Source organism: Branchiostoma lanceolatum, chromosome 14 (assembly GCF_035083965.1).
Source record: "Branchiostoma lanceolatum isolate klBraLanc5 chromosome 14, klBraLanc5.hap2, whole genome shotgun sequence".
In the NCBI taxonomy this organism is placed as follows: Eukaryota; Metazoa; Chordata; class Leptocardii; order Amphioxiformes; family Branchiostomatidae; genus Branchiostoma; species Branchiostoma lanceolatum.
In genome coordinates, this window is record NC_089735.1 from 14,360,180 (window position 1) to 14,385,663 (window position 25,484).

At 40.4% G+C, this 25,484-nt stretch overlaps 3 protein-coding genes across 4 annotated transcripts; 2 read left to right on the forward strand and 1 right to left on the reverse strand.

The window, feature by feature from the left end:
- The first annotated feature begins 1,268 nt into the window (after window positions 1-1,268).
- Window positions 1,269-11,623, forward strand: LOC136448294 (uncharacterized). Its single transcript, XM_066447674.1, has 6 exons — window positions 1,269-1,667; window positions 2,168-2,347; window positions 8,186-8,234; window positions 9,291-9,474; window positions 9,905-10,846; window positions 11,500-11,623. Exons 1-5 carry the CDS (start codon window positions 1,407-1,409, stop codon window positions 10,077-10,079), a joined length of 849 nt encoding a protein of 282 aa, XP_066303771.1. The 5' UTR covers window positions 1,269-1,406; the 3' UTR covers window positions 10,080-10,846; window positions 11,500-11,623.
- A 189-nt stretch (window positions 11,624-11,812) lies between these two features.
- Window positions 11,813-16,049, reverse strand: LOC136448295 (probable bifunctional dTTP/UTP pyrophosphatase/methyltransferase protein). Of its 2 annotated transcripts, none has more exons than XM_066447677.1 (8): window positions 15,859-16,049; window positions 15,122-15,256; window positions 14,770-14,811; window positions 14,195-14,259; window positions 13,857-13,918; window positions 12,984-13,089; window positions 12,272-12,383; window positions 11,813-11,915 (listed from the first exon to the last, which is right to left on the reverse strand). In XM_066447677.1, the coding sequence occupies exons 1-8, from the start codon at window positions 15,946-15,948 to the stop codon at window positions 11,853-11,855; spliced, it is 675 nt and encodes a 224-aa protein (XP_066303774.1). In that variant the 5' UTR covers window positions 15,949-16,049; the 3' UTR covers window positions 11,813-11,852. The 2 variants fall into 2 exon arrangements, with proteins under 2 accessions (XP_066303774.1, XP_066303772.1); XM_066447675.1 differs by having other exon boundaries at window positions 12,984-13,095.
- A 228-nt stretch (window positions 16,050-16,277) lies between these two features.
- LOC136448527 (magnesium transporter MRS2 homolog, mitochondrial-like) lies at window positions 16,278-24,322 on the forward strand. The gene is made up of 10 exons (XM_066448121.1): window positions 16,278-16,463; window positions 16,918-16,994; window positions 17,716-17,752; window positions 18,138-18,250; window positions 18,904-19,074; window positions 19,749-19,879; window positions 20,521-20,634; window positions 21,560-21,715; window positions 22,292-22,409; window positions 23,435-24,322. The coding sequence occupies exons 1-10, from the start codon at window positions 16,301-16,303 to the stop codon at window positions 23,573-23,575; spliced, it is 1,221 nt and encodes a 406-aa protein (XP_066304218.1). The 5' UTR covers window positions 16,278-16,300; the 3' UTR covers window positions 23,576-24,322.
- Window positions 24,323-25,484: the final 1,162 nt, after the last annotated feature.

Here is a 25,484-nt window from a genome sequence, read left to right on the forward strand (position 1 = left end):
TCGTACTGAAAAACAAAGAATGTACTATCTCTTAGATAATCTTGCTATATAACAATAGTTCTTGTAATTTGAAGTGAGCAAAAGTCAGGAATGTTGGTCCGTCCTTGGTGCTGATCTTTGCTGTCTCTCTGTACACTTCTACCAACTGTGGGGAGGGGGGTGAAACAACAACGATAAGTATGCCACAAAGAATAGAAAAGTCCTTACCATTAATCTCCAAGCAGATGTTGGGTAGGGTAGGGTAGTACTATGTTAGGATAGAGTACTGACAGAAAAAAACAGCCGGTCAGACAATATTGTTCTGTTCACAGTTTGACACATTTAGTGTTATGTTGAATGTACTTCTACGTTAGTTAACATGGATATTGTTTTTCTATTAATGACTTTTGATACGATCTAGCGTAATATACCGCCACATAAAATTAGATATAAAGTGGCCCGTACACTAGCCTAACCAAATCGCGCTTCTAGCGGCCTTATAAGCAACTGTCAGTGACGTCCCCAGAACCCAAAATCTCCGTTCAAAAGATCAGGGCTGAGACCGGGAGGGTTTGCCGAACATTTCCCGAGCGGGTGTCAGTGATGATAAAGGAGGGTGGTAAACACAGGCTAGCCCGTACACAATGTTCTGCCCTATATATAAGTCAATGTCCGCGTTTATAAACGGGTCGACGCGTATTTACCGAAATACACGAAATGCATAAAATACACATGAATATGGGTGGAATGTACCGAAATACTTTATGATTTGACGAGTAAAAGCACAGGTTGCTATATTTCGGCATAAATATTCTTTTTCTTGTCGTCAGAGTTATAAACCAAGGATTGATGTGTTCAAAAATTCGTATTTCCCGAGAACCATAGTAGAATGCATATGGAACTCGTTGTCATCAGATGCTGTAGGAACACCTTCACTAAGAACGATTGCAGTCAGATGTGCAAAAGTTAGGTGTGACAGGCCATACAGTGTAATATAACCAGCTGCTGCCGCGCCGCGTGCCTGCGAAGCTGGTGTGTTACGCCGAAGGGCGGTTATACCGGCTATAAAGATACAGATACAGATACAGAACCTGTGATGTTTGCTCATCAAATCATACTGTATTTCCGAATCGGTAGGTTTCACCCATCCTTATGTGTATTTCAGTAAATGCACGGACCGTATTTCAACTGGTCTTGTTCACGGTCATGAACTTACTTCCGCGTAAAGTTTAACATACCCCCCCCCCCCCGAGCTTCCATGCAACTCCTTATTTGGATGCGAGACGTCATATATGCATTGTCTTCAGTGAATCTGATCTTACCGTGACTGCGGTACATAAAAAGCCCTACATTTTCAAGTGCGTAGTGCTAGTAGCCTCATCAGGCGGAAGTTATTCTGAAGCAAGCTTCAAAGCAAAGGCTGAGAGATGAGTTCCGAGAAAATGCTCGTAGAGGGACCAGTGCCGGAGTACGACCGTGGTAGTAGGGAACAACATGCTTTACTAAAAACTGCCGTGGGTTTTTTGATGGGAGGTCTCGCGGTCAGTCTTATTTTCCAGGTAACGGCCATGTACAACTCAAACGACCAAACCGTCGCCGCCTTGCGTGAACGTATCGCTGTTCTGGAGACCAGAGTCCAAGACATGTCGGTCTCTCCCGGGCAATCCGGCTGGACACAGGGCGCACAGGTAACGCCACAGGAGACCAGCGATGTCTACTATATTTATTGTACTTGTCGGCTTATTTGGTTGACACTAACTTTAGAGGCATGCTTTTTCGAATTTCACTTCCTTGTCCGAGTTGTCGATTCTTTGTGTGGGAGCGTTTGGAACCGATACTCCCTGGAAAGAAGGAAGAAGGTTTATAACTGTTTTCACGCGCCTGTGCGTGTGTCAGTATGTGTGTGTGTGTGTGTGTGCGTGTGTGTGTGTGTGTGTGTGCGCGCGCGCGCGTGTGTGTATGTGTGTAACTTATTTTCCCCGCCCGTAGAAAAAAGTTTTACGGGGGCCACTTAACTTCCTTCCGAAGTGAGACCAACGCAAATGGGAACTTGGCTATGAAAATGGCCTTTTTAACTTTAATTTTGGAAGATACGCGTATACGTAGTTATGTACGAATGGGCTATAGTATGACGTTCACTCCACTAGGATTACAGCTATAACATCCAGTGACTTGGGTTGTTCTCAAGGAAGCCGAGACAGGTACCGGCAACACAGAAGCACACAAGAGGGCCAAAAGGCAGTCTGTGTCATCAGTCATTGGCCCCTGCAAAGATGGTAAAGACGGAAGGGACGGAAGAGACGGCAGAGATGGGACACCTGGCGTACAAGGTCCACCTGGATGCTGTTACAATAGTAGTTATTTACAGGTAAGTCAAGTACGCCTAGTAAGTCAAGAAAGAAAAGGCAGCACTCCAAAATGTGCAACTACAGGCTCTCAAATCAAAAGAAGACAAAGTTGTAAAATTTCTGACATGACTGAAGATACTTGTTCATTGGGCTAAGTAATCCTATGATCATTAACTATGATCTGTTATATTTGTAGTTCCTAAATGTAAAAAGCGCTAATGTAAACCTGTCAAAAGAATCCTGCATCCCTCTAAATAGGGTCTAAATTCTGTGTTTTAAATTCGCTGTTGAAGCAATACTGTAGCACATTTAGTCATACAAACCGGGACCCTTAAGGGCAACAAGTCGGAAACATGTCTCGCGAAGGTAAATGAACCAAACGGTCATTTTCAACAGAAAATGAGCAACTGATATTCGGCTACCTGGATAATGGTACCGTATACTAGTGACTCAAAAAGACAAAATACGCTGTGTCAGGTACCCTATTAGTACCCCTGTAGTTGTAGTTTAAGATACTGTCTGTAATAGTAGTACAGTACATACCACTGTTGTTGTAATCATTTGCAATGTTATCAATCGTACATGGGCCTGCATACCGCCATTGGCGCATATCTCCCACTCAGGTTTCCTTTTGTGTCTTGTATATCTTCACATACCACATCAGCACAGCATAAACCGTGGGATGATAGTAAAGATGGGGTCAAATAGTTTGTTTAGTAAGCCTCTCTCCTAATATGTATGGAAATAAGTGGAGGAGAGTTTCACTACACGATTCCAACACATTTCCATTAGATCTCCTTTCCATTCAATTTCAACACTTAATTCATCATATTTAGTTACGTTTATGATATTGACGATGACATAGCTGCTCACGGTGTAAAATGGTAACATCGTCTTTATTTCTTATGAATGAGACAACATACAATGCGTAGTATCAAATGAACTTGGCTCCTAGCCATGTTTTAAGTGTTCAGATCCAACAGATATACCGGTGCCTGACTTCTCCTGCGCTGACAAGTAATAGATGCATAGATAGCTGATGGGAGTGGCCAAGATATCTGGATATAACAGCAGTCCCGCCCACCGAGGGGTTTCTAGTCTCCCCGAGGGCGAAGCCCGAGTGGAGACTAGAAACCCCAAGGTGGCCGGACTGCTGTTATATCCAGATATCGAGGCCAATAGCAATACCGTCAGCTATCTAATTTATCCCATGGCATACTTCCCCGAAGCTTCCCTAGTTCAGCAGCTCTACTAAACGTTACTTTGTTTTGCCCTGAAAGTCAAGAAATCTCTCTTTTTGCTGGACATGCTGACAAACAAGTAACAGCTGCAAGGCCCGCACAGACAAGGCTAGTAAAACCCCTATATAAAACCTCCTTGGTAAAACATATGGGGAGAGTCCCAAATCCCCGGGCAATTAGAAATCAGAGCAGGGATTGGTCAGAATAGGTCACATGGTTATATCACCCTGATCACACTCAGTTTTTGGCGACGCCTCAGGGGCGAGCCAAATGATATAGTATTGTGTGCAGATTGCAAGAATTCTAGATATTGTACAGGCATTTGTCCAGGGGTACGCGGTATGTCGCCTGTAATGGTGTAGTATTGTGTGCAGTTTTGGAGCATTCTCGGAATTTTAAAGGCATTTGTCCAGAGGTATGTGTTAACAGGAATTTATAGCCAACAGGAATGTTGGTATGTTTGTGTCCTGGGACAGAAAGGTTTTTCTGTCCATACACCTAATGTGATTATAGTAGACTTGCATTGAGATCGTTCTTATTTATCTGTGTGGAGCACTGCGTCTTGAATTGGGATTGTTCCTATTCGTCATGTGGAGCACTTACAGTGGCACCTCCATACAAAGCACTGAAGGACAAGGTAAAAGCCAATCCATGCCATATTGAGAAGTTTAAATACATTCTACTAGTATATGCGTTTATTGATTTGATGACACTGTGCCGATATAGTTTTATCAACATTCGGTAGAGGTGCTTACAAAAATGGTAACGTTGTATGTTACTGTACCTTTATCTGCTTTCATTGCATGTTATATTTCTTGTCAGGCAAAAATTCAGCCTGAAGACTGGGATATAGTGTTGTCCACCCTCTCGGGGCGTACTCAAATCCTTCAACATACACCGGGCTTATCTGTATTTGTGTTATGTATGTTTTGAATATTTGTTTGAGTGTGGTAGTAGGGACTGGTCCACCTGCATGTGTGTCATTACTAATGAGTTTTATGTTGTGAAATGTTAGTTCTAATGGATGTGGCTTTAGAGATGTGTAGGATTTATGCAATACATGGAACAGAGGCTTGCCCGGTAATGAACACAAGACACTGGTTCAACGCTGCCGAGGAGAGTGAGGTTAAAGAATCTTTTAGACATAAAGTCTGAACATCACTGAAGACCCTACCCTACTGTACTCTACTCATGATTTCCGCCCTGTTCTGGCCTTTGTTATTTACATGTTGTAGTTACAGGTTCATAACCCCATGGCCTATTTGGTGCTTAATATGTAGAACTGCTAATCGAAAAAAAGCTTAACAGAGTTGACCTGTTTCTGTTATCAGCTCCTGGTTTGATTAAATATACAAGTCCACAGTACCTTTGGTCCAATTGTTCTTCGCTTACACAGACCCACCGACTCCCATTCTACCATCCTGGCAAGCTGCCCTCCCAGCCCGGTATAGTGTGTATACCGTGAAAGGGGAAATGTTCGCTGTGGTCTTAAAGTTTGTTTTTTTTGTGACGACCTCTGAAGTGTATTTAGCTTAAAACAACCACCAATATTTCTTCTTCCTGCATACCTGCTTGTATCAACCACACACTTAAACAAAAATGCAGATTACTCTACATTATCTATCTACTGCAAAATAAAACCTTTGCAAACATATCCAGTCTTACCGTACCTGATTTACGATGTGAGTCCTAGTTCGTGGGTCCTGTGTGTAGACTGTTTAAGTGGAAACCTGACTCAACTTTTCTTTGTCAACAATCCCTGTTCCTCACATGGCTGTACGGTTGAAATGTCAAATCTGGTTATTTTGGTTCCTATGGTTTATTAAAATGTGGTTGCTAGGAAGGAATTATTATCAGATGGTTACCATCTGGATTCGTTGGAATGCGGATATAGAGATGTGTATCAATTGGAGACAGGAGTGTCTCTTGGGTCCATCGGAATGAGAATGTTAATCCCTTGCATACCTTGGATTGTGGATGTAGAGATCTGTATCAGTTGGAAGAAGAGATTGTCTCTTGGGACCATCGGAATGAGGAATGTTCTCAACCATTGGCATGTGGCTGGTATGTGGCATGTGGCATTGGCATGTCACAGGCAAGCAAATATGCGTTGCATTTCATGATGGGCAATGTTGAGCCTGGATCATATCTGCGCTGCTATGGCCTTTGTTTAAAGTGTTGTTATTTACATGTGATTGTTAATTATGGGTGTGTATAAAGGACATGTGGTGTATATGTTGGGCCACAGTTGGGGTTCATTGGACAGTTTGAAATATTTCATTCACAAGTTTACGTACAAGTTTGACTTAAAACGTTTGTTCTTTTCAATGTGTTTTATACGCTGTCAACCACTGTTTATGGTTTCATTCATTTTCAAGCAGATGTTGTGTGATTAGATTAGATTTCATCCATCTCCAAGCAGATGTGTGTTTCGATCTATTCACCTCCAAGCAGATATTGTTCAATTCGATTTCATTAAACTCCAAACAGATGTTATGCGAGTTGATGTCATCCATCTCCAAGCAGATGTTGTGTGATTAGATTTAATTCATCTCCATGCAGATGTTGTGTGATCAGCTTTCATTAAACTCCAAGCAGATGTTCTGTGGTTAGATGTCGTCCATCTCCAAGCAGATTATAAGCTTTCATTCATCTCCAAGCAGATGTTGTGATTAGCTTTCATTGTGATTAGCTTTCATTTATCTCCAAGCAGTTGTTGTGATTAGCTTTCATTGTAACTAGCTTTCATTAATCTCCAAGCAGATGTTGTGTGATTAGGCTTCATTTATCTCCAAGCAGATGTTGTGTGATTAGGTTTCATTCATCTCCAAGCAGATATTGTGTGATCAGATTTCATTAAACTCCTGTCATCAATGTGAAGGCAGGTGTTGGTTGAAAGATAGTTATGCCAAAGGTTACTCAGGTAACAGGTTTGTGACCCCATAACCTATACTCATTTGGTGCTTATTAAGTGGAAACATGACTCAAGTTGTCACTGCACGAAATGGCCTCGGATCCCAGCGGATACGTACAGCAATTTACAGTACCACAGACATAATACATTAACACATCACCCGCAACAACAACCGTCGCCATGGCAATGTCATTTTTCCATTGCCACTCTTGTTCTATATATATCAGGTGTATTTGCAGCCAGTGCCACAGGCAGGTACCCAATGTGTAGGGTAATGAGGCTGTTTAACGTGTTCGAGGCACCTCCTCGAGCACGGGACCCCCGTTTTACGTCCCTCCCGGAAGACGATTTCGTGGAAAGCTTCGTGAGGCTACAGCAATCCGGACGTCCTTGGTTGGTCCCCCATCCAAGCACTGTCCGGACCGCGCGTTGCTTAACTTCCGAGATCGAGGGATCGGGTGTATCCAACGCGCCACGCGGCCACAGATATCACTCACACTTTTCTGATATCCCACGCTATGTGGATATAACCACAGAAAATTGGGGCTTCCCATTGGCTGAGGGGAAGTAGCCATGGGCTAATGATTTAGTAAACAAACCGTCTGTGCCATGCATATGCATGCATTGAGCGTAACTGTCACGGATCCCAGCCTCTATAAACATTCGTGCAACGCACTTGTCAGGGGTTTACCAAGTTAAGTTACAAAATACTTCTTGGGCTGTAATACGGTACAACGTAATTCTGTTCAAGCAGATAGATCCGAAAACAGAGCCTTCTAGCTTTAGGCGAAGGTAATAAACGGAATGTAAACCGTATCAGTGCTTGGTTCTTGGTCAGAGGGGAGAGGTAAGACAAAACGGTGTCATGATTTCGCGGTGGAATTAAAGTAGCCTGGAATCCAGCCTTATTAGCTTTCCGTTCGCTACCCAAGCTCGGCCCGCTCCTCGCGGCAGCGGAGCTTGGGTAGCGCAATAGCACCCCCATGAAACTCCTTATGGGCCGTACCCGGAAATATGAGCCGTACCCGGTAAAAATATGGGCCGTACCCTGTAAAAATATGGGCCGTACCCGGTAAAAATATGGGCCGTACCCAGAAGTATGGGCCGTACCCGGTAAAAATTTGCAGATGAGCACTACAGACGGCATCTCGCCACAGCTTGTGTGAGTGTTCTCGAAATTGGGGGCGATTTGTACAACGCCACTCGGCAGAGAGGTGGCCAGGAATGTTTGACATGTTTGCCAGAGCATAGGCTATGTGTGATTGTGTATCGTTGCGGTACAGGGTATCTAGACGCGACTTTCCCGCGACTACGCACTGTGGCCGGGCCATGTCAGCCATTGGGCACGGCCCATAGTTACAGGGTACGGCCCATATTTCCGGGTACGGCCCATATTTTTACCGGGTACGGTCCATATTTCCGGGTACGGCCCATATTTTTGCTGGGTACGGCCCATATTTCCGGGTACGGCCCATAAGGAGTTTCATGGGGGTGAATAGGATGGATTCCAAGCTAGAATTAAAGATCAGCTTGAAAACACAAAAAACACAAAATCACCACGAACATTTCATGATTTACAGTAACCTGTTTGCTAAACGGCACCCATATCATCATCTACAGCAATCAACAGTGTTCCCTTAGATATCTGTGTATGAAGAATTCATTTTAAGAAGGAAAGATAACAGCTGATCACAATGTTTCAGGGTCCCCCTGAACCAGAGCGCCCCCCTGAACCACCAGGCGAAGTGAATGGTAAGTCAAATAAATGTCAACAGAGACTGCGATTGGGATATCTACAGATAGAATCGCCGCGATTCTGATATATCGCAATCTCTACCCTAACAAATTATATAACGTCATGTTGTTTTTAGCATATTGCATTATGATTTCTCCCAACTACAATGGTTTGGCTTTGTGTTGTCTTTCAACAAGACAACAGTAACAACAAAAGGTATCCAACTTTAGTTGGTATACTTAGGCCACACCAAGTTAATCTTATGGATGACATCCGCGCGCGCATTAATTTTCGCCTGTTGTCAAAAAAAACAAAAAAAACAATCACCTCCTCCAAGGCTACACAGAACTCCGGAACTTGCCAACTTAGATTGCCGCAAAAGGCTAGCATTGTGCCGGCTTATCGGAAAACTGGGGGCGTATGTGGATTGGTATGCCATCGATGTTGGCTAGGGGGATTTTGCGTTTGCACAGTTATACGAGAGGATCGCGGTGGCCATGCAGCGAGTATCGCCAAGACAATTTCAAACACGACCTATCCAGAGTGGCTCTCACACGTTTCTTTTGCAACAATGAGAGACATGGGAGAGGAATTGAGGGATTGGCAGAGGGATTTGTGAGCGAAAACCATGGAATGCTTAATATGGAGTTCAATGCCATGTATGTTGAAACTGCCCTTATGGGTGTATATGACTACCGGTAGTATTCTCATCACAGTCATATATCATCCACAGTCCTTGGAGCCAAATACCTTCTAATAGTCTGCTATGATGAACAAGACAACCTACATGTACCTCCTACAAACAAACTGTGTTCTGTGGTTCAATTCGCAATACCAGCTTTGTACTAGTAGCCCTGTGGTTTAGTAGCATTTTTTTTTGCTGGGTTTTTCTTTTTTTCGCCCGCGCGCATTAGTTTTGGGGTCTCCAGAGGATGTCATCCATAAAATTAAGTTGGTGTGGCCTTATATCGGACACTGTATAAAACACTTTTGATAAATTCCGTATTTTTCTACCTCAATAAAAGATATGCTGTCTAACTTTGGTACCCTCTACATTTTCTCTACGTTTCCAGACTCAGACTACTACAACTACCGTGATGAACTGGCGCAGAGCATCTGTACAGCGGCCGCCGACCAATCAGGAGACATCTTCGCCATCCGACGGGACTGCAGATCTAACGGGGACGGTCTGACGTGCAACGAAATGTGCACGTCCCTCAAAGGAGCTATGCTATCAGCAGTCGGCGGCGTTCGAAGGTTTGTGCTACTAGTAACAATAATGTTAGTGTCAGGGACAATTTTCTGAGGACAAAGCCAATGCAAATGTCTTTAATATATGGTACAAAATTTGTTATGAAGTTGTAGTTCTGTGTTACAGAAATCATTGCAGTTGGGTCAAAAGTGCTCAGTGTGCCTTTGTGATCACATTTTACACTCTACTGCGCTGGAAAAAGTAGCAATCGGCAAAATAGACAGATGATATGCCAGGGGAGTTAGCCCACTGGGGAGTGTATACAGTTTGCGACCTCTTTCCAGCGACCTGTGGAGCCAGTGGTAATGTTAGAGGCTAAGCAAATTTTAGTCTTGGACAAATACTGTATCTGCACCGCTTGACGCATTTATATAATATACCATAAACTGTCAAGTATAATAACATGCTATGCTGATGATGTTTTATTTTCCACAGTACCTCAGAGTGCTTTGATGGTGTACATGTGTACATGGGTCGTCCAGTCCTTTCACCGGACCATGTGGCTGGCGCTGGGAAGGTTGGCCTTGCAGCATATCGCTATTTCAGTAGTGGCTGTATCTTCGCAGCTAACGTCTGCGGACCCAACTACTGTTGCTGTCGTCTTCGCTAGCCCTGGCATCTTACCAACTTCAGAGTTATACCCCATTCTACTAGGACGGCGCTCTCGCCGCGCGCTCTCTGCGACCACAAATTTACCAGAGCGCTCAACGAATTTCAAAGACAAAAGAACGAACCTTATTACGCTTTGCGTGTTTTGTTGTTTAGTCATACCTTTATATTTTGCATGATATTCAATCAAGAAATCAAGTATTAGAAAAATTTGATTCATGTCTCAGCGAGAGAGCCGGCTAATGGAATGGGTGCCTTATCAAGCAAATGAGTACCAAACAGAACATCTTACTAATAGGCATTGTCTTATAAATTTGTATTAGAAAAATTATTATTTCGTTTAGACCTTTTCAAACAAGGTAGTAAGTTTTCTTTGTTGTATGATATTATACAGAATCATCCAAGCTCAATATCTCCTTAGCCAAGACTTGGAGAGGAAGCATGTTTTCTCTAGAGCATTTGTTTATTTGTGAACAGGATAGCTCTATTGTACAATGGAAAATACAGTATTCTGCGTTCATTTATGAATTTTACTAGCTTTGAAGTGCTGTGCTAAAAACAAGGGTGTATTTCTGTAGTCATTTTGGAATTGTTTCTGGATGGGTTTTATCAGTTTGAATTGCTTTATGATAAACAAGAGACCATATTCTGGTCAAATGTTCTTAATATTTTGCACGTTTTTTATCGATTAGAATTGCTTAACAATAACTAAGTACATGTACAAGTATTTCAAAGGTCATTTTGTTTCTGTATGTTTTTACCAGTTAGGCCACAGCAAGTAAATTTTATGGATGACATCCTCCGCAGACTCCAAAATTAATGAGATAGGGCGAAAAAAAAACAAGGCGGGCCAAAAAAAACAAGATTCCTATATTTTTAAATTTTGAGATCATAAGTCTTGGTAAACAAGAATTGAGGCGACGAAATATGATATCATGACCAACAGGTCTTTTATTCCTGTATTCAACCAATGAGGTTTCAATATAAAACCTCCTTGATTTAATGTAAACATGTCCTTGTAGATATGTATACATCTCAATAGACTAACTACAACAAATGCAGAAAAGATTTTGTTGTACCATCATCTGAAGCAACTACACTGGGAATTTATATGCGATGACACACCTTGTGTATACAGCTCAATTAACTAGACCCCCCCCCCCCCATTATTTATATAATGTCCTTGCTATAACAAATGCAGAACACAGCTTGTTATTATACCATCATGGGCAGGAACTACACTGGGTATTCATATGCAATGAAACACCTTAGACTGTCAACGTTTACAACATATTTGCCAATTTTTGGCATGTTGACCACCGTCGGAGGGCAATGAAATTTCTTGTTTTTTATTTCGAAATCAGGCGAAAATTAATGAGCGCGCTGATGTCATCCATAAAAATTACTTGCTGTGGCCTTAGAAGTGCTTTACAAAAAAACAAGGGAGAGTATTTCTATGTTGTCATTTCACTTGTCTCCGCAAAGTGTGTGCAAATTTGATGTAATGCAGATTATAATAAACATTCTTAAGCACTAGTACTGTCATATGCATGCTTTGAATCATTAAGAATTTATATGTAATCAACCCAAAGTTGCTCCTCTGACCACCAAATCTTCAGAATATTACATCCTATCTAATCCTCCAAATGTTAAGAAAAACATGACATACAATGTCATGGATAAAATAGTTTCACCGAACTGAAAAACAAAGAATGTACTATCTCTGAGGTAATCTTGATATATACTTTAGTTTTTAATTTGAAGCGAGCAAAAGTCAGGAATGTTGGTCCGTCCTTGGTGCTGAACTTTGCTGTCTCTCTCTGTACACTTGTACCAACTGTGGGGAGGGGGTGAAACAACAAAGGTAAGTATGCAACAAAGAATAAAAGAAGTCCTTCTCATTCATCTCCAAGCAGATGTTGGATGGACAATCGTAACGTCTGATTGCCCTTTTTTCTGACAGTACATGTACTATGTTAGGGCGGAGTATTGTAAAAAAACAACATGAGATCAGACAATATTAACGATTTTGTAACCAACATCTGCTTGGAGATTACATGTCATAACAATCATCAAAGCAGCAAAAATATTAGAAATAGAACATTCTAGAAAAATTGCAGTGTTTTTTTTGTATGGTAAGTCAAAACAAATGGTGGTCATCAAACATGTAGTTTGTGCTCAAAATGGACAAACCTTTTTGCAGAAGTGGTAAACAGGAAATCCTTCCACATTAAAGTAGTCCCCATGGATTCCCTGCACAAGGCTGGAACCGATGGCCTGAATCCCATAACCCCCTGCCTTGTCCCTATACATTTGTACAACAAGGGGGTAGGGGTGAGTGACACTTCCAATGCAGTATTGTACACTGACTAAGAGTAAGATATTCCTAATCTCCAAGCTGCCGGGCTGATGAACCCTCTCTGGCTGACTGGACCTTCTCTGGCTAGCATATACGATTTTCGCGCCCGGTGTGGATCTGCTTGGAGATTAAGATATTCCAACAAAGTAGTGAAATAGGGATAAGAAATGTGGGGAAATTCTAAAAGTCACAGGGTAACATTTAATTAGGTTTTATTTTATAAGATTGCATCAAACATTGAACTACATGTACTACATACATACATACATAATCATACTCTAACGAGTTGAAGCGTTGAACTACTAGCTAACTAAAAAGTGCCATGCTTCATCCTCAGTCTGAGATTTGACTGCTTTACATTTAACTTTTTATTGAGACTCAACAAGAACTGGTTTCAAATTATGAACTGTACTAAGTTTAAGTGTAGTTCTTGACAGCCCTCCGTTGAACAGTAGAGAATCACAGCATACTACATGTAATATGTATGTAAACTAACACTTAAAATCTTCAAAATCACATTTAACAATAATCATGTTAATATCTCACATGGGTTCCCCTGTTGCTACATAAGCCTTCAGCATCTCATCTGTCAGGTCCCCAAAACAGACTTCTGTAGACTCGTGGAACTCTACTGTGTCATATTTCTCCGTACCTGTATCTGATTCAACAACATGTGGTATGTTATCATTCAGACCGATCAGATACATTACAATTGAAAAAGCAAGTTCAACATTACTGTTGATTCGTAATGTTTTATAAGGAACTTAAAAAGGTGAAGTCTACTAAAGCATAGGCATAAAGGTTTACAACATAATTCAAAGCATTTACTGTAGTAAATAAAAACATTTTAAACATTTTTTTCACATTTTTGTGAATGCTACGCTTCTGTGACATCACGTTATGTAGATAGAACACGTGGCTCAGTGAACAGTGGATTCTAAGTTGCAGAAAGTCTATGGTGCCCCAAATCTCTGATAAGGGATAGTGGTAAAGGCAAGATGTAGATGGCCTCTTTCATTCCATACACCTTCTACAACTTATAATCAACTGCTGAAATTGGGTAAGTTCTGACTTAAGTAAGACTGACCAACACCTGTCTTTGTGAAGGAATAAGCAATCCACTGCTTGGGTGTCATCACATCAGGCAGTTAGCTACACCCACCCCCATCTTTGATGAGGAATGGTTGCAAAGCCAAGATGTAGATGGCCTCTTTCATTCCATAGACCTTCTACAACTTATAATCCACTGCTGAAAACATTGGATTGCTCTTTCCCTGACAAAGACTGGGGTTGGTCAGTCAAGAATTTGGGCAAGTCAATTTTTTTCTGTTGGAAATTACAGTTCAACTTTGATACAAAATTACTTCTACCAACACAAATGAACTTTCAAGTTAAGTTAGGAAAAAGATTATAGCCCACCTGTGAGGGAAGGTACAACCAGTACAACACCTGTGACGACCTCGTGTTTTTTTGCATTCAACCTGGAAGAACAAGATTATTCCTGGTCAAGTTATGTTTGGAATCACTCTAGGAATTTTGAAAAATTATGATTTATTCCAAGTCTTAAAATTTCAACTAGTTGATTATTACTGTATGGTAAACTTTTATATGACCATTGAATATATCATATTATGATATTTTTAATATGTGTAGGACCCTGACTTATATGCGCAATGCAAAAAACATGTATTTTAGACTTGAAACTAATCATGCATCAGAAGAATACTGCTGTCATCTGACTAAAACATATATTTCACCTCTTCAGTATCCTGAAAGCGTCGTCCTCATCTGCAGGCTTTTCTATGATGTCACTTCCCAGGGACTGTTGTGAAATTTGCAGAAGAAAGTTTATTATCAAATATTACTCACACAGATCATGTTTCAAGGCAAAGAAATGAAGTTGTTTAAGAAGACAACTTATTTATAAATTTATTTCATTTCAAGACCCAGGGTTGCCCCTTCAACTTAAAAAAAGTTGATTTCCAAGAGGGCCCAGGATCAAAAATACAGGACAAGACAAGTTATATTTAGTCAGGTGGAGACAAAAGAGGACAACATTCAGTAGAAAAAATAAATTCCGATGTGTCAAAACGCAAAAGTTGTCCATAGCTCAAAGTCTTAGCTGTTCTAAGGTCAAAATCAATAAAGATTAAAAGTTAAAGTGGAGGTCAGAGGTCAAGAGTTTACATCTAAAGGCCGCTTGAAACTGCCGTAGGGTTGATACATTACATGCCTTATGTCAGCTGACAGTGTACATGTTGTAGTAATATTATCTGTTTCTTTTGACTCATGATGCCCTTTAAATCCTTGCTCCAAGCTTTGTTAGACTTACCACAACAGTATCTGCTCCTATTATGAGGTCCGGCTTTTTAACCTGTGTCAAAAAAAAGGATACTGCGTAAGATACTAGAAATAAAGACAGGTGTTTCTAATCTGACAGGTTTAAGCAAATTCAACAAGCATCAAAAATCAATCAATTCAATTCAATCATGTTTGATGTGGTGTCCGAATGGAACTGTCCATTGATTGTACCGGATGGGCTACGAGACATGTTTTCTCAGCTTTCTCCTCCTGGACTATTGACTATGGCACCACTGTGTATTTTGTTTCATATGTTTAAATTGATTATTCTAACATGTTGCATGCCCCTTAAACAACCTGATTAAGTAAAGATAATACATCACCTGATTATATAGTCTGTCAGCCACCTCCAGAGCCTTCCCTCTGGCCGTGGCCGTGGCATACTCATGGGGGCCTGCAAAGGACGACTTCTTCAGGTTCTCTTCAAACTTGGACGGAACAACTTCAAACTTCAAGCCCTGGAAAGTGATGGAAATCAATGTAAAAAGAAAAGTAAATTTCAAAGACCTCATACCTGTGTCAAGTAACACTTTTAATCTATACTTTTATACCATAATCAGGATGAAAAGGCTGCCTGCCTGTGCTAATCCTGGTCACGAATGTTATTACTAGTAATGTGATGTACTTGTTCCGTCATACCTTCCACTTTGTTGGACAAACATAATAAATAAATGAATAAACAAATAACCTTACGACTGACATATCATTAAAAAAAATGTTTCTCATTGATTATGCAAATAAGGTCATAATTTGCATGACTTATGTCATAATTTGCATGACTTATCTTAACTGGGCGGATTGTTGCAAAATAAAGGGGAGAGTTGACAATTCATCAAATCATTGATTCAATAAATCATACATGAAAAATATGCTAAATAAAACCACATGTCATCAATACACTTACAACATGTAATTTTTTTTATGACAGGTACTGGAAACCAAATTTTACAACGCCCTGATGCCATCAAATTTATACTATTTCGTGTCAATCTCTAAATTATGGTCCTATAACTGATACAATGTAGCATAAGGCATAAACAAAGAACTTAATCTAACTTACTATCCTCTTTAAGATTTCCTGTCTCCTAGGAGATCCGCTGGCGAGAACAATCCTCTGTTCAAGGAGCTTTGGAAGAAGAGGTTGCAGCATCCTGAGATTCCGTTCCTCTAGTTTCAATTTAAAGATATCCAAAGCTCTAAAACACCGGTTTCGTCAGATATGATCAGATTGCATGCCTTCACTTTGTAACCCCTGACCTTTTTAAACGACGACACTTTTTAGAGGGGTTAATATTTTTATTACCGCTAAAGATATCACATTACACCAGTAAAATGTGTACAAATTAAATCGTTAAATATATTTTTTATTTTATTTGATATTAATGGCAATGTTTTTATCTTAGTAGCGTTTATAAGATTTTTTGTATAAAGTTACACCACTATTTTCAAAGTGGTCTGCTCCAATGAGTCATTTGAAAAGGCGTTGCATCATCATCATCATCATGGCGGCGCCCATCGGTATTTTTCTCTGCAGACGGAATTTTTCCAGCACTGCCGGTTTTCCTGCCGCCGTATTCTCCATATTCAGATATAAACGACATGATGACATCGGGCAGAGGTGGAGAGAGACTGGTTGTTCCCGCCGGTGGTTTTGTCATGGACATGGTAACGTTAGGAACACATTTTCTTTTACCGTTGTCATGCCGATAATTTGTCATCATCATGCAAAATGTATGCATCATTACCTCCGATCCGCCTAGAAGGTTATGTTCTTCACTTCTTGACAGCGTCCGTATGTGTTTCCTTCCTTCCTTCTGTGTACACGATAATTCAAGCATGCCTAGATGGATTGTCTTGATACTTGGTATATGTGGGTTGGTCTTCTTGAGAACTTGAAATGATTTTGGGCCCCCTAGCAGCTTGCTGTGGTACTGCAGCGGAACTTCGGGTTTTGATATCTCGTGTTCAGCTGTGGTCATGATATTTTAGTGGCAGGTAGCTCTTGGGAGGGAGAGTAAGTCCTGTAGGTTTGGGCCCCTGGCAGCTTTTTTGGAACTGCAGGAGCCGATTATTTTCTTGTGATTGTAAGATCAAATTGATAATGTGTTCATTACGTCAGTTCCAGATTTCCAGCCCAAACGGCTGAACCTAGAGCCTGATAAGAAACTGGCAACCAGTGCTCCTATCTTCCGTGCGGTGGGTACAGTATCTACATTTATACTTGCATATAGCTATCCTGTTATTCATATGTATATCACCGCAAAGAATATGGATAAATTACTCACAGGTAGATAAAGATGTACTATAGATGTTACCCTATAAGCACCTTTCACACTTTCGAGTACACATGGCAGTGTCAAAGCCCCTGGCTTGTAAACAGTTCTCGTCTCACCATTGACTCGATTTTTATAACAATACCCATACTGGTTTTGTTTAGGTCTCAAGGGCCTTCACCTTTGACACTATAATCTCCAAGCAGATCTATAGGTTGCGAAGACCGTATCAAACTGGCAGAAGAAGTATGTTTTGCAACCTAAGCTCCTTCTTCCAGTTGGATATGGTCTTTGCAACCTATAGATCCAGTGGGCCTGCTTGGAGGCTACTTTGACACTGCACATGCGTATTCGAATGTGTGAAAGCGCTTATTGGAACACCAAATTTTTTACATATATCATATAGCAGCGGCAGCCAAGTCCACTCTATCACTATTGTTGCAATGTATGGATACAAGGAGTACAGAAATGTTTAACGTTACTGGGATATGCAGTGAATCTCTGTGTGTAATCATAAAGAGGGAAGGGAAAGCTGAGTCTTTTCTCAGGTTGAACATTATCTGTCATGTTTTAAAAAATTCTATCAGTTTAGGTGTAACAGAAGGACTTGTTTTCAATCTCAACATGTCTATCTTTCCCCTTAGGTGAAATTCAGTGCAGATGGAAGACACACGAGATTTGGTAAATGTCATACTTTTTCATACTGATATAACATATTTTATATCCTTTGTTTAATACATTATCACATATACATGTACATGATGTACATAATTTATGTACAATGTAAATGGCAAACTGCAATGACAGTATATGTTAAGTTAGTGTGCTATGGGTAACTTAGTTTTTCAAAATAGCATACTAGTACCAGTAAGTGCCTTAACCTTAGAAATGCTGACTTTGAAGGGTGACATTGAGAATAACATGTAAGCCCAGGCCTCACACATCCTTATTCTTTTAGTGTTCTAAAGATGCAGTTTGGTATTATATTTCTAGAGGGCATACATCTTACAAGTACATCATGTAAGCATGAAGTAGTAGACCTTGATGCAGAAAGTTGTTGTTTCAGACATTAGGAAGCCAGCCTTGTGCCAGGAGTTAGGTCTGCAGGTACGGGACCTACGCTTCCAACAACAGACCATTCTTCAGCCCAGGGACACTGCAATCATCATCAGGATGGAGGTATACTTAATGTTGTCTTATTTTTTCTTCATCCGTTTCCATCCGGGTGATTTGTAGTGAATCACCAACCCCAGACAGAAGAATTTGGACCATCGCACACCGGGGCATGCCCCTACTCTTTTTCGAAAGGTGTGGTGGGTTCTTTTACGTGCGCGGGGTGTAACTCTCCCCAAACAAGGTACCTCCATTTAACGTCCTATCCGAGGGACGTCCCTATAAACCCTAGATGAGCTAGGTACTCATTTACACCTGAGTGAAGTGAGGAAAGTCGTGTTAAGTGCCTTTCCCAAGGGCACAACGTCGAGGCGCAAGTTCGGACATTTCTCTGAGCACAACCCGGGATCGATCCCGGGTCCCATTGTTTGACAGCTGCGCGTTCTACCACTTACGCCACACGACGCCACATAGTCTTATCATAGTCACCACCAAACGTCCAATCCCTATCCATTCAGTCTAATTTCTAAAAGAGCCATCCAACATTTGTATTCATGTCAAGGTATGTTTTTATTTGAACCCTATAATCTGTATGTCTGTATGTTTTCATTATATGCAATACCGGTATCTATGTTTTCAATTGAACCCTGTATAATTAGCTGCATGGCTAAAGGGTTCGAAACAAACAAAATAAATGAAACTGTTTTATGTATTTTCAGGAAATAAAGGCGATCGTGAGCCCTGACTGTGTGTACATCCTGGACCATGAGGAGCCCAGAGATCAGGTCCTACTGGATGAACTTAAGACTCAGCTGGAAGAAGATAACTCTTCCCCTGTAGCTCATCTCCCACTGGAGTTCAAGGGCCTGGAGGCAATCTTAGGTTACCGGGTGAGTGTAACGTTGATGAGAGACCATGTTAAAACAGTGATGAAAAAAGTGTGTGAATATAGAATACAACACTGTGTATTCCGTATTGCCTGAAGTACCAGCCCATCCCCGGGTCAGATTGTCCAAAGACCAGTGGGGAACCAGCACTTAAGTGGTCCCAGCATTGACTATGATTCGAAGTATATACCTTGTTTTTTTTTATTTATGTCATACCCACCCGAGAAAACACACATTTCAGTTGCAATTGTGCCAGAAGTTAAGAGAATTTTGTGTCTTCAAACAAAAAATTGTAACAACATCAATTCCAATGTCCGAGTCCCGTATACTAATTTTCAACAGCGGCGCATGGGGCACATGCGAAGCTTGTTCAAATCATTCGATGGAAGCCTGTGTAATACATCTTCAAAGCCTGTGCAATACTGTAAAATATAGACCGGCCCAGAATACCTGTATCAAATGTTGTCCCGGCCCAGCTATGACATAACATTTGATACCTGACGGATAGGAAAGTATGAGAGAGAATTGTATAAAGTCATCTTTTCCTGGTATGCAGTTCTAATTTCTCTTTGAGATATGTGTAAATTCCAACTTCATTCCAGTGTTCACCAAAAAGTACATTTGTATCCCTCTGTCCAAAGGGGATTAGGTAATATGTGCTGTTTCTGTTTTTTCAGATCAGTAGTCTGAAGAAGGAGCTGGATGTGTTAGAGCCGGCCATACTACAGGTTCTGACTGACCTGGTAGAACCCAGCTTCATGTCCCTGGACAGGTCCAAACTCAGGGTGCTGCTGCAGTACAGGAAAAGGTTTGCATCTATTTTTTGTCTTTGTATACTTGTCAATAACTTTGAATACCTTGTTTATTTATTTAGAATATGATGGATAATACATGGACAGAGAGTTGATACCCTGGCACAAAATTAGCTGCTTAAAAAGTAAGACATAAAGCTAATACAGACATAATAGAAAGACACAAACAGAATACATGTACAGTACTAGGAAAACTCTGTATCTGTGTTTATCTATATATCCGGTATAACGGCCCTTTGGCGTAACACACCAGCTTTGCAGGCATGCACCGTAGCAGCAGCTGGTTATATTACACTGAACAACCTGTCACACCTAACCTTTGCACATCAAGCATTGCTTAAAGCTATCCAATGAGGATGCTCCTACAATAGTTGGCGGCACTGATTTTCCTTCTACGATCATAGTTCTAGCGAAAACGAATTTTTGAAGACCTCAATTCTGCCACCCGTTGAGAACTCTGGTACATGTACTTGAAGGCACTCCATGTAGTTATCAAAACAAACACAAACAAGCATGATGATATGACTATCATTTCCTAACTTGAGATTTGTATGTAAACTTTTAGTTCAAATCTGTACATAATGCTTGGCGTGGTTTGCAAAGTTTCACAGACTTGATGTCTTACTTTTTTCTACAGTCTAACTGAGTTCCAGACAGATGTGAAGGAGTATGTGGAAGTCTTGACAGACATCTTAGACTATGATGAGTCCATAGAAGAGATGTGTCTTACTGACAAGATCACCAATTCAATGTAAGTATGTGTGTCTGAACTATTTGTATCTTGTAGAATTACTGTAAGCCATAGGGGATATCAATGTTAATTATTGTCACTGACGAAAGAGTCACTGACGAAAGATAACGGATGCTGTCTGAAACTACTGTTTCAAAATTTTATCCAGTTGCTTGAGTAACAGTTACTATTTTTGGAATATCACTTATTGTTTGTTTCTTTGTTTTGCATAACTTGTAATAAACTGCCTGTAGGCATAACACACCACTTTTGTACAAGACCGGCCTGTAAGGTTCCACTCACACCAGGAAGGACCCCTACTCTTTTTGATAAGTGTGGTGGGTTCTTTAACATGACCATGGTGTGGTTCTCCTCAATCATGGCACCTCCAGCTCTATGAGTCGGATTTCAACCCTTTTGTCGGTCCCAGCCCGGACATGTTGTAAGGGATTGCATTTGTCATTTCGGATGGTGACGTAAAGCCAGTGACCCTGTGTATGAGGGAGGTTCAGATCTAGATGTAAGCCTCAAGTGCAAAACCTCAAACCTATGCACATAAAAGAATCCAGCACACTTATCGAGAAGAGTAGGGGTGACCCATTGTGCTTGGTAAAAAACTTGAGCTTTAACGAAGCTGCATAGTACTACTACAGTTTCACTGTAACTTTGTGTTCACTTTTTTCACGGTCACCTCTTTACCGTGATTTTATCATCACCGTGAAAAAACACCGTTGTTATCATTTATGATTCTTTCACACATCCATTCAGTAAATCACTTGCTGCCACCGTGAAGTTAAAGTTCAGTTAAAATTTTCGTTATACCGTGAAATTTTGCTATCATGAAGATAAAATGAATAACAGTATCTAACGAAAAAGCGTCATGCTTTGTCCTCAGTCCGAGGTTCGACCGCTTATTTGAGAAACATGTTCTGTTGTTCCTCCTCAGGTCTACCAGCGAACGCGACCACCTGAGCCATGTGGATGAGATGGAGCTCCTCCTGGAGAACTGTCTGGGGAGGGCAGAGGACATCGTCAACAGGGTCGCAGAGGTCAAGGACCTGATCGAGGACTCAGAACAGATCATCTTCATGAACCTGGACAGGTGAGGTATCTTTCTCAGCAATTGGCTTAGTTGATCCAATTATATGGATGACATCCACAAGGAACAAAAAAAATGATGCATACGTGTGAAAATAGAAGTTTGGCAAAAAGCGTGCCTTCAGTATGTCAGGAAGATTGATTTTGTATGACCGAATACACAGAGTATGGTATACCGAACAGTAGATCCCTGCTTCTTTCTGTCCTTTCTCATCTTCTTCTTTGACTTTGGAATTGAATTTGCCATTTTGCATCAGTAGCATCCCTTTTCGAATATTTTTTACTTTTTTTTGGGGGGGGGGAGTGGAATACTAAATGTTTTTTGATGTGCACAGGACTAGTGGATATTTAATCCTATACTTAAATGAAGTAGTACGCATTTTGTACTTCTTGAAGTTCTTGAAATTATTATCTATTGGAAAATAACACCCCCTTCTGGGGTTTAGGTCTCCTTTAAGTAAATATTAGCAAGGAGGTTAAAAATAAGTATTTTCAACCTCCTTGATATTAGCATGGACAACATGTGAATTTTTAGTGTGCTCTTCAGGCATTCTGACCAATGGTTGGCTTCCTTCTACAGCCACAGGAACGTGATGATGCGACTGAACGTGCAGCTGACCATGGGCACTTTCTCCATCGCGCTGTTTGGAATGCTGGGAACAGCCTTCGGCATGAACCTGTTGTCTTCATTGGAAGAGGTGAACAGCCACTTTCTATTACACCTTCTGAGCCAGTTGTAACAAGAGTTTAAAGATCTGGGGTCAAGTGGCGTAACGGCAGGGTTTTGGGCCCAGAACCCAGCGGTCTTGGGTTCAAATCCCCTGACGCCACTGATGTTGTGCCCTTGGGAAAAGGCACTTTACACGACTTTCCTCACTCCACCCAAGTGTAAAAAACGGGTATATTATGTGTGGGTCACTACACCAGCAATAGCCATGATAGCTGTCTGTGTCCCACATGTATTGCACTGTTGCAATTCTGATTTAAAAAAAATCTCATGCCTCTGTGAAATATCGAGTATCTTGTATGTCTTGTTTAATTATAAATTATGCACATAAGGTTTTGATTAACATTACATATGTCCATTGATCATCTCCTGTCACTGTACAATGAACTGAGAAAACACCAAAAGACCAAAAACAATTATTATACTAAAATTAGTAGCCTCTTCCATTGACCCCATGACCTGTCATGTCTCATACTGTAAATGCAGAAATGTTTGCGGTGGTTTTATGCTCACGGTTTTCGCGGTGAACTCTTCAGTGCAAATTTAAAACCACCGCCCACATATGACTGTATCGCTACTATTGTTTCAAACGCAAACTTAAAACCACCGCGAACACTCCATTTTCTCCCTACCGCGATATAAAAACCATGTGAACTTAAATGCATTTTACAGTAATTCCTGTCACTTTGACAAATCTGACTTCTGCGGTGACACCGTCACTCATGACTTCCTACCACTTTACAAACAATATATTCAAATAACTATGGACACACAAAAACATAACAAATAGACACACCTTAAAACAATGGCTCCTTATACGGAGGCAAAAAGTCAACCCAAATAGGGTAGATTTTTCACAACTGTTTTTGCAACTCCACCAAGAAGTCTGGTACAGATTAGACTGTCACAACCAATTGTATATTTTTTGATTATCGAGAATGTACTTTTCTTTTATGCACTTGATTGCATCTTATGGCTGTTGTATTTGTTCTACAGGACCCAAGGGCATTCTGGATAGTCACAGGCATCATGTTTGCAGGCTGTGGGTTGCTATGGAGACGGTTGCTATGGTTTCTGGGGAGAGAAGTTCCGCCCACCAGAAAGTGGAGTTGGAAGAATTTCAAACCGTCCAAATAATAAGGATGTTTTTACGAATGACTTGATAAATTATGGTTAGATAAATAAACACTAAGTAGGTAGGATGTGTTTTACTGTATGTGTGTGGAAAAAAAATTAAAATACATATTAGAGTACACCTGTATTAGTGGATACTACTACCATAGTTGTGCAGTGGTTTTGTAGTAGCCTGGAATCCAGACCTATTATAGACTCGGGAGCTATAATAGGTCTGGATTCCATGCTAGTTTTATAGCTGATATTTACAAACATTACAGGAATTTCTAGATGGTGAATAACTTACTCTGTACGTTTATGAAGGTTAGACAGCCCGGTTAACAATTATATCTAAAGACAATTCAAACTCTACAACTGGATAGAATTCAGAGATTTACTTCCGAACTTAGTGTGTAGTTCATGTACATAATATATATATATGTGTGTTTGTGTTTTATTTATGAACCAGAAAGGTGTTGATCTAAGTCTTATCAGACTTGTTGATGTATCTTGTCATAATCTGTGCAATTTTCAATATAATGTTGTATTCTTAAGTTTGAATGGTTTTTGTTTCACGCTAAGGCGAAAATGGAGTGTTTGCGGTGGTTTTGAGTTTGCGGCAGTGCTATAGTTACATACTGCTACAGATTTGGACAAAAATAAACATAAAACCACTGCGAAAATTTCTGCATTTACAGTCTGTCAGCACAAGAGCTGTCGCCAGGACCCATCCCTTCATCCTGGAAAGGAATTTTGCTTGTTGGGACAAACAAAAATTTCACCCCTGGGGCCCATTCATCCAAAAGATCTGAACTTCCTGACATGGATTTTGATGAAAATGTACTTTCATATTAAGCTAAAAAGGACACTTTAACAATGAAATTTAACAACATGGACTCCCAAACAATGAGTGGGACAGGAAAAATTCAAAGCTGGAGACAGCTCTGCTCAATCTTATTGTTATTTCATGGACCAACTATTAAAAGATTGTACAGTGACTACTACATGCACACTTAGTGTTACTGTTACTAGTTTCTTTTTATTCATGTCCAATTCATTGGACATTTCATTTAGTACATTGTACTCATTTCTAACCTTTAATTTTGTTTTTAAGTTGGATTGATTATTGAATAAAGAAGTATGCAGAAATGATTATGGTTAAAGGGTTAAAAGTTACAACTAGGGAGATAAATGTGTCAGGTAGAGAGGGTTGAACCCGGCAAAATTGCAATGGCCTAGTTGGTAGAGTGTTCGCCTTGCACACAGTAGGTGGTGAGTTCGATCCCCTAGACTCTTGTTGGGATCTCTACTACCAGAATTCCCAATTGCTGCAAGGTCTATCGTGCATGTTGAATTGACTTATTTCTCCACATTGGAGTTGAACCATGAGACCATGTCTCAAAGTCTGTTTTTAAGGTATTGTATTTGAATTAACTTTGTTACATATTACATGTATATTTCTTGTTGTGAAACAACTCTTTTTCCTTTTTAAACACAACTGAATGATTTTATTGGAATAACCGGCAATTTTATACTTCTTTGTAAATGACATTCGAAACTGATAGATGGTAATGCTTTCTGTCTAGAAGCGATACACATTGCATTTAGTAAATCAAAATGTGCTCATCTCTGAATAAAGCAAATAAATAGCTCGAAATGTGCAAAATGTTGTTGCCAGTCTTCATTACTTGACACAAGGCCGTGTTGATGTGATTATATGGATGACATTGAGCGTGCGTTGATAAAAACTGGCACCCAAAAGTAGCCTTCATTGTGAAATCTAAGTGGTCAGGAAGGTTGAACAAATGATTAAACACCTGGTATACTGAACACTAGATTCTTGTAGATTCTTACTTATTTGTAAGTATACTGAACACTAGATTCTTGTTCTTTCACATTTCTGTTTAAACACTGTTTATACCAAATTTGTTTC